We start from the raw sequence: 12,933 nt of genomic DNA on the forward strand, positions 1-12,933 counted from the left end.
TTCTCTGTGTCTTAGTTTTCCCTATCTGCTACACTTCCTATATCATTATAATGGTATAAGAAATGTTTAGGAAACATATTCTTTCAATTTTAGGTTTATAGTTTTAGATTTTTGTTCTGCACTTTTACATATTTCATCTCTATATTTGGTCTTTCATTTGCAAGATAGAGATTGTTGAATATATTTGAATATTTAAAACCAAATTTAATATTATTTTTCTAAAATGTTCTTTAGTTTCTCCATAGTAAAATCATTAAATTTGGAGCCTTGAATACACATGGTAGTTGTGTGTAATGATATTTTGCAACTATTTCCTAGATTCACAAGGGTTAGAAAATATGGTCACATACTTAATGTCTTATCCTAATTTTAGCACATGTATTTACAAGGTAAGCTTATGCCTTTACTATTGTCAATAGAATAGAACAAACATTGGAATTGTGAACATGATGATTGAAGAATATAAAAATAAAAGGTTACGTAAAATGGATAGATAATAAAGATTAGTGTAGGCTAGGATCTCCACAACAACATAATACATAGGGTGTGTATCCAAATAACCAAACTAAAATAATAGAAATCCTAAGACAATACTCCCCAAGAACACACAAAACTAGGAGAGTTATATCAAATATGAGAAATCCTCAATCCTCAATGTCTACAAATTAAATTGACTCGAATATAAGAATTTTTATACAACCCTATAGGGCTCTAGTTTTAGTATTTCAGGATCTCTTCTCACTAACGTTGCTTTAAAAAAACTTTTATATTTTGTTGTTATTTTAATTTTTAATTCTAGATTCATTATCTTTAATAAAAATGCTTCCAAAGTTTGAAAGTGAGGTAGAGTGTGTTCATGAGGGTTAGGATCCTAGGTTTGAATTAAAATGATAATGTAATGGTGTCCTATTCAACTACATAGATGGAATTACAAAAAACATGAAATAAGCCTAAAAGCCTTTGAACTCATAGGTTTTATAGTAGAGTAAACTTTAGGAATCCTAAATCCTAAAGAAGCTTACATTTATGAAAAATATAAAATGATTTTGTAGCATCAATAAGATAGACAGGATTTGATTTTGTCCTGATGATACAAATGGCTCACCTCAAATTTTTAAAATGGTCTGGATTACTAACTATCTTCTCCCCATGGTGCAACTTATCTAGATTGAATTCTCAATATAAAGCTTTGAGACATTAATAGAGGCTAACATATAGTCATCATGCCACTTCTTGAAGAAATTGAAGACTCATAAATAAAAGTATTAAACTAGAACTAACCTAGTTTTACATATTAAGGCGGGACTCAAGCTCTTTAAAGCTCTTGTTTTAATACATATTGATGTTTATTAGTATAATGATAATGTATTTTTGATAGTTGTATAAATTAGTTTGACTCTGATTTTATTTTTTTTTTTGCTAGGAAGAGCTCCCAGATAAATTAAATTAAATTAAGAACATTTCATCTGAATTATACATGCAAGAATATATAAATTGACAACGATTTTCAATTCATAGCTGATTTCTGTTGAATTGTTCAACTCTTAAATTTATAAAATATCGTTAGTCTAAGAGAATAGACTAGGGTGTAGAAACCTTTTAATTTGATTTTATTAAACTTAAAGAGACTTGAAATGCCACTTGTGGCTTACAACTCACTAGTAAAAATGAAAACAATGAATGCCATTCTACTAAAGTAGTCATTGTTCATGCATGGTAACTATCCTGATAAAGATGAAACTGTTGTCAAGGAATATATAAGGAAAGTGACTGAGTGATAGGGTCCACCAACTATTGTTTTATTTTTCTTTCATTGTATTTTTTGAGAAGGTTTCATTGTCAGATTTTACATTTTGTTTAAAAATTTGACAAAGATAGAATAGAGTGAGAGACTTGAAATTACATTGATATATTAAATTGATCAATTTAGTTGAAGTATGAGATTAAATCATGTAGATGAGTGATATCTTTACAATGTATATGTACACAATTTATTGGGCTACTGGGGGAGAGGACCCATTACTTGAACACCTTAATTTTGCACTTATCAAAACTTTACGTAAAAATTTCAAATTGCTCTCAATTTTTTTACAGTAGCTTACTTGGTGAGTCATTTACTTATAACTAAGGTTTCAAGTCCACATCATCTATTATGATGACACATCAGCATGCTTTTTGCCAAGTTGTCCAAAACAACCGAAAAAAAAGTGAGACCAATGGTCATCCATAAAGGGTACCCATAGTTGAATAGCTGATCTGGCATCACATCATTGGTTAATTTGTATAAATAAGGGTATATTTAATTTAATTTTGGGTAGTTAGCATTGTACTAACAGCTTTAAGGTCACAAGTATTGGTACAATGTTGTCAAAAAAATTGGACATTAAGTCAATAAGTGTAGGTATTAAGTAAACAAATCCTATCACAACTATTGGAACACGTTCAAGTACTGGGTCCTCTCCCCTAATGTTTGAATTGAGATTGAGATGTGCAAGAAATTTTTTATAGAAATAGTTAAGAGAACTAGTACCAAATGTATGTGTGATAGTGAAGTTAAGGTTTTTGTAAATGTTATTGTTTGAATTTTTTCTCAAATGTGAATTTGTAAATTTGTAATTCTATAATTTCCCTATGGAAAAACCAACTATAAGGTGTGATGCATACCTTTGTGTAGTGTCAATTGAAACTTGTGATGTGAGTTGAAAAAATGTCCAAATGCAGGAGATTGTGTAAGTGTTCATGCTAGCATCTTGTAGTTCCCATGAGGGCTACTTGGGTAGAGAGTATTTAGTGCATTCACATCAAAAGAAACCCATAGGTAAACATGAGGGAAGCTTTTAAGTTGTTATATTTACTCCTAGGTTAGGTTTAGGCCTACTTTTGTTAGCCCACTTCATATGCCTTGGGATAAGGACCATTTTTAACCCTTAAAGTATCATTTTTAGCCTTGGGAGGGCCCAAAAAAATAAGTTTTCTAAGATGCACGAATTTGAACCTTAGAAAAGGGGGACAACTTAGAAAGTGGAGAAAGTTTGGCAGAAGGAAATGATGCATGAATGAACCTTGGGGATTGAACCTTGGGGAAAGGGGATATCTTAAAAAGTGGAGAAAGTTTTGGGAGAAGAGAACAATGCATCAATTTGTATCTTGGAGGAGGACGACAACTTAGAAAGTCAAGAAAGTTTTTGGAGAAGGGAATGATGCATGAAGTTTTACCTTGGGGAAGGGGGTAGCTTAGAAAGTCAAGAAAGTTATGGAGTAAGGGAACGATGCACAAATTTGAACCTTGGGGAAGGGGAACAAATTAGAAAGTGGAGAAACTTTTGGAGGAAGGGAAGCAAGGCTTTTCTAGGGAGCTGTGTAGGTTGGGAAGAGAAATCCATGTTAAATCATATCTTCCCAACAGAGTTGGGAGATGTGGGGAAATAATTTTCAAGAAGAAGCATTCTTCTTGTGATAAAGAGGGCACTAGCTAAATAGTTGAAAATTTGCACCTAACAAATTTTATGCCCATATCCATGTCCATGCCTTCATGTCAAATCAACTTTAAATGTCATCAAACTTACCATCACCTGAAAGAAACTATTTCACATGGAAGACACATGAGTCAAAACCTAGTACAACGTTAGGAAATTTTTAAATATTAAATTTTGTATTCATGCAATTTTTTCTTATGGACACTTAGTATTTTTTTTCTCACATAATGAAATAAATTTTAATAGAGTCACTTAGTTTTTTTTTTTTAATGTTCAAATAAGGTTTAGTTTTAAGCAATTTTGATATTTCATTTTAAATGTTAATTAAAAATATTAATTTACAAAAAAAAAAGGGTTATTATTATTTATTTGGCTATTTAAAATGATATGTAAAATACAAAATTTAATTAAGTTTTAAATAAATTTTAAATAGTGTATTATTAATTTTTATAATATTTTAAAATTATAATATCTCTTTTAAAAGATAAAATTAGGATTTACATATCTATTAGGTAAAACTTAGAATTTTTTATACATATCACATTATTTTTATATTTATACTAAGAATTATAAATATTTTATGATTTTAAATTTTTTTAAATTATGTATTATTATTTCAATTAAGCACAATTACATACTAAAAAAATTTAACAATATTTTTTTCCCCTTTCTTTCTCTCTTATAATATAAAATATATAAAATAGAAAAATAGTTATCATTGATAACAATTATGATAGTATATTTTTAATTTTAAATATGTTAAAGTTAAAATTAAGTATAATATTTATTATATATGATAGTTATTTTTTTCTAATTAATAATTATTTACATAGCAATTATCTAAAAATCATCTAAAATAGAAAACATTTTATTAAAAATAGATTTTTTAAACTAATGTTTTTAATTAAAAACATTTTATTATTTATTCTATTATTTATTTAAATATATATTTTTAAAATTTAACTAATATTAATAATTCTACTTTGAAATATTTGTATAAAATTCGAGCAAAACTTTTAAATCAATAAAAATAGACTACCCCTAAAATATACGATCCCTTTTCCAACGCAAAAATTTTGAGGAGAGGGCATAATCAAGTAGAGACAATTATTGGCAATGTAATCAAGGTTTGATGACATGTATGAGGATGGTGATGAGGAAATGAAATGTGCATTACCCGAGGTGCAAATTTTTAGCTATTTAGCTAGTGCCGAGAATTAACATATGTTATTTAGATATGGTATTGGTTATAAGTCGAACCCTAGTTAGGGTTATCCCCTATAGTGTAGAAATTTTGGGGTTGGCTAAATATGAATATTTAATTATGGGTTGAAATGCTTTAGTAGAGTTTATTTTAGTGGTCATTATAGACAACTTGAGGAACTTAGTAATTTTCTATTTTTTAGAGGTAAATCTTTTTTAAGGGAGGGGTTGAAATTATGATAGTGAAACTTTTACAATTGGAAGAAATGAAAATTTATTAAAATTAAATAGTATAGAAAAAAATATTGAGTGAGTGTACTTAAAAGAGAATATAGAGAGAATTTAAATTGGTGAGCATTAGTAGTGTAACAAAAAAGCTATTAGAATGAGATTGACTGCAATCATGTTATAAAAAGAATGACAATAATTCTAGAACATAAAATTAATTTAATTAAGATTTAACAACACTTCATTTATTCTTTTTGTAATCTTTTTAAATAAGAAATTTAATTATGCAAATGAGTGAGTTCAAGCTATTTCTTTAAAAGTTCCTTTCAAATAAATTTAAATGAAAGAGATATTTAGTGAGATTTAAAATATAACCTTTACCTAATAGACTAGATAGGTTTGCAACGACGCCCTTGTCTCATCCCCATTATTATTATTTTTTCCAATTCCCATTATACGCCTTCAATGTTGACTCGGTCATAGAGCTTGCCTAAGCAGTCATAGCATCGTTAAAATCCTATTGAAAATGGTCATAGAGTGGGTGTATGCGATTTCTTTTGGGTGTATTGCCTTTCATGTTCATTGACCTATTTAGGAAAGGTAATTATCGCTATATGCTTAATTTATAACAATCCCTGCACAAATGTTCAAAGAACCTACACTTCAATAAAAACATTGTCTTCATTTGTGAATGAAGATAAGAATATGAATATCTCAAATATTGATTTTAATAAAAAAGGAATTTTGAAAATCATCACCAAGTGATAGTTTCACAAAGATCCAGAGGAAGAAAAGAGCCATTCTCTGAAAACTATCAAGCTCACTCATCATGAGGACCATTGCAGATAACACTTTTTTATTTTTTGTTCAGAAGATCAAGTAATAATTTTATTTTTTGAAAACTGATGGACCACCATTTTTAGGAGTTGCACTACAACACAGCGTTATTTAAATATTATTCAATATTCTTGCTTATTTTCTTATCTGTTATTTAGAAACTTCTATAAATGTTTGGAAAAAAGGCAATTCAATGATACTGTAACTCTTGAACCCTGCTTTGTATAACAAGTCCTTAAATTCATCTTCTGTTCTTTCTTTTCCACCTACTGAAAGAGCCATCATTAATATATCATACAAGAGTCCCACTTGTCTTTTGAACCCTTCTCTTTTAATCACTTGATCAACAATTAATACCTTCCCATCTTCTGGGACAGCCTCATAACTCTTCGTTAAGATTTTCAGACAGAATTCATCGTCCCAGTCATGCAAAACCCTCTGTATGTACAACAACAAAAGAATTCTAAAATATTCTTAGTTAAAACAAAATATAAATTTTCATTCAAACAAAATGTAGTTTTCTTTTAAAGTTACCTTCATAAGAACTGCATCCGCCGATGGAATTTTCTCAAACATATTACCTTCCACATGCTCCACCCCTAAAAACAATTCAAATCTTCATGATAGAGAACAATACTATAGTTTTACTCCTGTTGAACTTCATGATAACATTAGCCACATTAATGATAGTTTGAAATACTTCAATCTCTCTGAAGCACTCTTTAACAGTTTAACTACAGCTTATATCTGAGTACAGATTACTTGTAGGTTACAACTTATGTAGAGATTAGCCATCCATAAATATAATATACTGAAAAAGAACTTAAATTTAGAAACAGTAAGTTAACTGCTATATTAGGAATAGGAATGGTTATTCTAATAACAGCTATTTTTTGGAATAGGTATCAGTTCAATTTAGAAACAAAATGAGAATATGTATTCCTATTCCCTATTTCAATCGACGGAGGAAACAAATAATAGAAAAAGTATTCCAAATTTTTTATTCCTACAGCTCACACACCTTTTATTGGAACTGCCGTTCTTATAACATGAGGAAGGTCGAAATTAATGCCATGAATATGAGGATATTGGTTAACAATGGTAGATATTGCAGAACCCAGTCCTCCTCCAACGTCCACCACACTCTTGAAGCTCTTAAACCCATCATAAACCTTCAGCACAGAAGCCATCACAGAGCCTGTCTGAACAGTCATGGCCTCGTTCAAGATCCTGTTTGTTTCAAGATTATGGCTGGCGTACTCAAAAATGTTCATGCCATGGGCTTTGGTGAATGCCTGGCAACCATCTATGACAGAATCATGAAGATGCTGATAAGCATCTGTCATAGATTTTAGATTAATGAACAACAGACTTGGCGCACAGGATTGTTGGGCCTCATTATTATTTTCCAACAAGCTAGAGAGGCTTGTTGGGCCATATTTGATTTGGGAAACCCCACTTATAGAATCTATTGTAGTCTCTTCAGTAAAGACACCAATGGAAGCAAGAAGCCTCATGATTCTAGAGAGATAGCCTCTGTGGGCAGGTTTGTTTGTAGAGGCTGAAATATGGGAAGCAATTTCCTCTACAGTTATGTGGTTTTCACTACCATGTGTGGCAATAATGTTGGGAATGTTAAGCAAGACAGCAGCTTGAAGAGCCATGGGCTTGGCTGATGAAAGAAATATTTCATAGAGCTGGAGATGGGCTTCCATGGAAGACTCTGAGGAAGCCATTTGTGTCTGATCAATTACAAACGTGTCAATTTATAGAGAAATGATTGATACCGAGAAGGGAAGAGCCATGGGAAAAAAAGGGGGATTACACTAGCAAACAAAATCAGGATCTTTCGTATAAATGTCCTCACATTACCAAACGAAATGAGAATCCAATGTATCGTTGAAATTTGAGGATTAAATGTTTCTTAAATATTGCTAACCTGCTCCGTCGAATAAAATGGGTGGTAGTACGACAGTCGTGCTGTCAAATGCAGGTTGCTTAATAATGTTTGAAAACATTAGAAGCCTTTTGCCGATAAGTTTTTGAATTTGACGGTCACCCTGCGTGTCATATGAAATTTTGATGAAGTTTATTTTATTGTCTTTTATTTTACGTTTTAGGAAAAATATTGACTGTCAATTTTTTAATATGAATAATTTGATAAATTATTTTTAAATTTAAATAAGTTTTAATAATATTTATAACATATTAAATATAAAAAATATTCTGATAAGTAAAGTATCTAATATTCTAATCTTGATGAAAAAAATTCATTTAAAATTGGGAAACAAAACATATACGGATAAAAACAAACTAATCAAAAGTCAAGAACTCTTCTTGACTTTGTGTTCTTTCGTATATTATATATTTCATTCCAATTTACATCATTTATGTCGCATCTATTGAATGATAATTTCATTAATGCATCTAGTGTATCCAAACCTAAATTTGATTTTCAGACATCTTTGATGTTTTTTTCTTTTTTTAATCATTTTCACAATCAACAGTACTTGTTGGATTAGTAAGCATAGTCTATGAAGGATGGGAAACCTATTGTTCCTCCTACTAAGAATATTTGTGAAAAGAGTATACCTGATCCTTTATAGAAAACAGCTAGCAACATGGTTGATGACCCTCAGTGGTGTATGAGTTGTCAACTACCCTGTGCACTAGAGTATTGTGATGTTGCATTATCCTTCATTGCTGATAAAAAAATAAAATGAAGAACAACCTAGTTATGATGGTGGTGTTGAAGATGTTGGATTTAATATGTTTGAGTCATATTATGATGATGATTCTAAATGTAATGATAATGATAGTGATGTTTATGATAGAAGACAATTCCATAGTACAATACATTAGCAGATTTTCTCAGATGAGGAGGACAAGGATGACACAACTTGTAATATGATGTCATCAAAGAATCAAGCAACCTTAAGGATGCCTGCTAAGGAAGAAATTGCGTAGATCACTATAGACATGGTTGCTCAAGTGTAGACAATAGGTATGATACACAAGGCTAAAGGAAACAAGTTGTCTGGTTTTATTTATCAAGAAGATTGGTCCAAAGAAAATAGAGATCAATGAGCCAAATGATAAGAGAAATATCAAAGTTAAAACTATTAATATAAAATGAGAACTAAAGAAAGAAGATATTACAAAATTTGTTAAAGTTCAGAATAATGACAATAAGAAAGAAAAGGGATCACTAGTGTTCACTACTGTGAGTGAGAAATAGAAAAATCAAAACAATCCAAGTTCATCTAACAAGAAAAAGGAGATAAAAGGTATATCAATTGTTATTTCTACTACTCCTCCTATTGATATGTTGTCATTGTTGTCTCAAATCATAGTAAAATTTCCCTTGTTTGAGTTGTTAATAATCCATGAGCATAATAGTAAAGCCATAGCATGGGCCAAGGGTGTAGATAATAAGATTAATCATGACTGTAATACTCATCAAGTCCCTAATGAGCCTAAGAAGAAATTAGAAACTAAAGTTGTTGTGTTCCAAATTCCATCTATGTATTTAGACAATTCTATAAATCAGTGTCTAGGAAGTGTGGATCCTTTCTTCCTAAGTATTATTGTCAATGGAAAAACTTTGAAGAATTGTATGATTGACTCTAGAACATCTACTACAGTAATGCCTTTTGAAGTAATGAAGGAGTTAGGACTCAAAGTAGATACTCCTCAGGGTACGTGTTGTGCTATGGATAAAAGAGAAGTTGTAGTCATAAGGATAATAAATGCAATGCCTTATAAATTACTTGCTTATCCTGAAAAGGAACAAACCATGAGTGTGCTAGTTGTAGATATCCCACCCCAATATGGCATGTTGTTGTCTAGAAAATGGAGTGCAACAATGGGGGGAAATCTACAATGTGATTTTTCATATGCAACATCTCAGATTAATCACAAGTTGGTAAAGGTGAATAGAGAGCCTAAAAGTATCTACATGATTGAGCAAGAAATTGAAGATGATATCACATGCTTTGTAGACACTTCAATGTAAATGCTTTTAGAGCTAAAGTTTTGGTACTGAATAAAAATAAAATTAAGGCACCCATTCCAAAGGAAGCTTTAGTCAGAATCAAAAAAGGGTGACTCATGGATGATGTATTTTGATAAAGTCTACTGTAAAGAAGGATTAGGAGTAGGTATTCTTTTAATTTATCCTAATTGCCATAATTATAAGATCTCATTTACCTTGAACTTTCCATATACAAATAACATAGCAAAATATAAGGCCTTGCTGTTAGAATTGAGGGTAGCTCATAAGAATGGTATTAAATGTTTTCATGTGATAGGTGACTCAGAATTGATTATTTCCTAAGTGAGGGAGTTGTATGATTCTAAGAATAAAAGGCCAAAGCAATATAGAAATTTTGTTTGGTACATGATAGATATTTTTGATGCCTTTGGAATCACATGGATGGATAGAAATAATAATAAGATGGTAGATCTATTGGAAAATATTTCTATTAAGCCTAATAATATAACCTTTGTTGGTCTATCAAAAGTAGAGGTACAAAATAGAACCTCAGTCCTTGACAATATCCAAAATTGGCAAGTCTTTGAAGAAGACAAAGATATACTAAGATTTCTAAGTTCTAAAGACCAATTTTGGGGGTTAGGGGATTGATTGTGTAGCTCTTGTAGAAACCATAGATTGTAGGAGTGTTATTTTGGGTGAGGAGGTTCGACAGTTGAAACCAAATAAGATTCATAATGGTCTAGTTATGTTAGAAACTATTTTTGATAATCATGATAGATTCAAGACAAGTGAAAAAGAGCATGATGGAAAGGATTTAGAAGAGGTCAACATTGGAACCATAGAAACACAAAAGAAAGTGTATATATGGAAAAAATTAGCTCCTAAAATAGAGTAAACTTTGATTGTGTTATTGAGAAAATATATACATGTGTTTTCTTGGTATTATAATGACTTGAAAGCTTACATAGAGGATATCTTTCAACATGAAGTTCGATTAAAAGAAGGAGCCAACTCTTTCAGAAAAAAAATAAAGGCATATTAACCCAACTTTTGCACCAAAAATGCAAGAAGAATTAGTTGAGCTAAGAGATGCTAGAAATATTAACCCTATTAGGCATTCTTCTTGGGTGTCAAATTTAGTTCCTATGAGGAAGATGAATGGTGATATCATATTATATGTTGATTTCAAAAATTTGAACATATCATAACTAAAGGATAATTATGGATTGCCAAACATGGAGGCCATGCTACAGAGAATCACTAGACTAGAATTGATGTCCATGATGGAAAGCTTCTTAGGATATAACTAGGTAGTTATATAAGAATCATAACAGTACAAAACAACATTTATAACACCTTAGTGAACTTATATCTATATCAGGATACCCTTTTGTTTAACCAATGCTGAATCGACTTTTCAAAGAGCCATGGATATGGCCTTTTATGATATTATTGAAAAATTCTTAGTGGTATATTAGGATGACCTAATAGCATATTCAAAATATGAGAATGCTTATTGGATGCACCTTGAAAAGGTATTCATGAAAGCTTCAAAATTTTGAATCTCTTTAAATCCTAGGAAGTGTGCATTTTATGTTATTGAGGGTAAATTATTAGGCCACTTGGTTGGAAAGGAATGAGTCATAATAGATCTTGAGAGAGTTGAAGTTATAGATAAAATTAAAAATCCAAAAAATGTAAAGGGTATTTAGTCATTCTTTGGGAAAATAAACTCTCTTAGAAGATTTGTCAAAATTTTGCTAAGATAAGTTGACCCATTTCTAAGATGGAAAAGAAAGGTTCAAAGATCAAATGGGATGAGGAGCCAAGCATGAAATTTCATAAGAGAAAGCAAGAAATCAAAGATGACCCTATTTCGAGAGCTCCTAACTATTCTAAGCCCATGCACATATTCTCTTTTTACCACAATACATGTTGTTGTGACAATTTTATTACAAAAGAATGATGAAGGATATGAGTAGCCCATAGCATTTTTAGTAAGTGTTTGAAAGCTACAAAATTAAAATATGATATAAATGAGAAGCAGGGTTATGCATTGGTCAAGGTAGTAAAAGCATTTAGATGCTACTTGATGGGAACTACAATAATTTCATTTGTCCCAAGTGCTATACTAAAAGATATCTTCTGACAACAAGAGGTTTTAGGAAGGAGATGTAGGTGGTTCAATAGAATTAAATAATTTAATATTGATATCCAATTCACCAAGTTGGTTATAGGTCAAGACCTTGCTATGCTAATGGAAGAGGCTAACCTTGAAGAAAACGAAATTAATCATTTTGATGATGATTGTAGGAGTGATTTGTGTGATATGGACACTTCTAACTAGTACAAGGGTATAATCCTCTACATATAGCATATGAAAGCTCCATTAGGACTTGTTGATAATTAGAAGAGGGCTCTAAAGTTGCAGGCCATTAGATATGTCATTGTGAGAGGTACATTATGGTGGAGAGATATGAAAGGCATTCTCTTGAAACATATAAATAAAGAAGAATTAAAGAAAATCTTGAGTGACATGCATGATGGAGTGTGTGGGAGTCATTATATGGTGAAAAAAACTACCCACAAAGTCCTTAGGTTTGGCTTCTGGTGGCCTACATTGTTCAAGGATGCATAGGAACTAGTAAAAAAATGTGATGCATGTTAGAGATTTAGTGGGAAATTGAAATTTTTGTGAATCCACTGTTGAGACTAGTGGAGGTGCAAACACCTTTTTAGTAATGGGGCATTGATTTTATTGGTGAAATCTCAAATAAGTCCAATGTAGGGAATTCTTGGATTTTGGTTGCCACTAATTACTTCACAAAATGGGTAGAAGCTATTACTACTAGGAATGCAACAAGTAAAGTGGTAATAAATTTCATATTGAATAATATCATTATCAAATTTGGATACCCAAAAAAAAATTTCACTGATAATGCCATGTGTTTTAGACTAGAGGAACTCAAAAGTTCTTGCAAGAAATATGGTATTACTGGATCTACATCATCACCTTATCATTCCCAGGGAGATGGTCAGGTTAAATCTAAAAATAAAATTTTTCTCAAGATCATCAAGACAATTTTAGGAGAGAAGAAGAAAGCTTGGGATTCTAAGTTTCCTATGGCACTATGGGTAGACAGGGTTACAATAAAAAAATTGTAGGTTGTGCCCCTTTTGATTTAGTGTATG

The 12,933-nt window shown here is 31.0% G+C and overlaps 1 protein-coding gene across 1 annotated transcript; it reads right to left on the bottom strand.

Moving 5' to 3' along the window:
* Positions 1-5,607: 5,607 nt before the first annotated feature.
* Positions 5,608-7,503, bottom strand: LOC149559928 (caffeic acid 3-O-methyltransferase 1-like). The gene is made up of 3 exons (XM_089824367.1): positions 6,766-7,503; positions 6,279-6,343; positions 5,608-6,182 (listed from the first exon to the last, which is right to left on the bottom strand). The coding sequence occupies exons 1-3, from the start codon at positions 7,478-7,480 to the stop codon at positions 5,895-5,897; spliced, it is 1,068 nt and encodes a 355-aa protein (XP_089680493.1). The 5' UTR covers positions 7,481-7,503; the 3' UTR covers positions 5,608-5,894.
* Positions 7,504-12,933: the final 5,430 nt, after the last annotated feature.

Source organism: Cupressus sempervirens, chromosome 4, assembly GCF_028749045.1.
Source record: "Cupressus sempervirens isolate cs-2001-9-10 chromosome 4, ASM2874904v1, whole genome shotgun sequence".
Classification (NCBI taxonomy): Eukaryota; Viridiplantae; Streptophyta; class Pinopsida; order Cupressales; family Cupressaceae; genus Cupressus; species Cupressus sempervirens.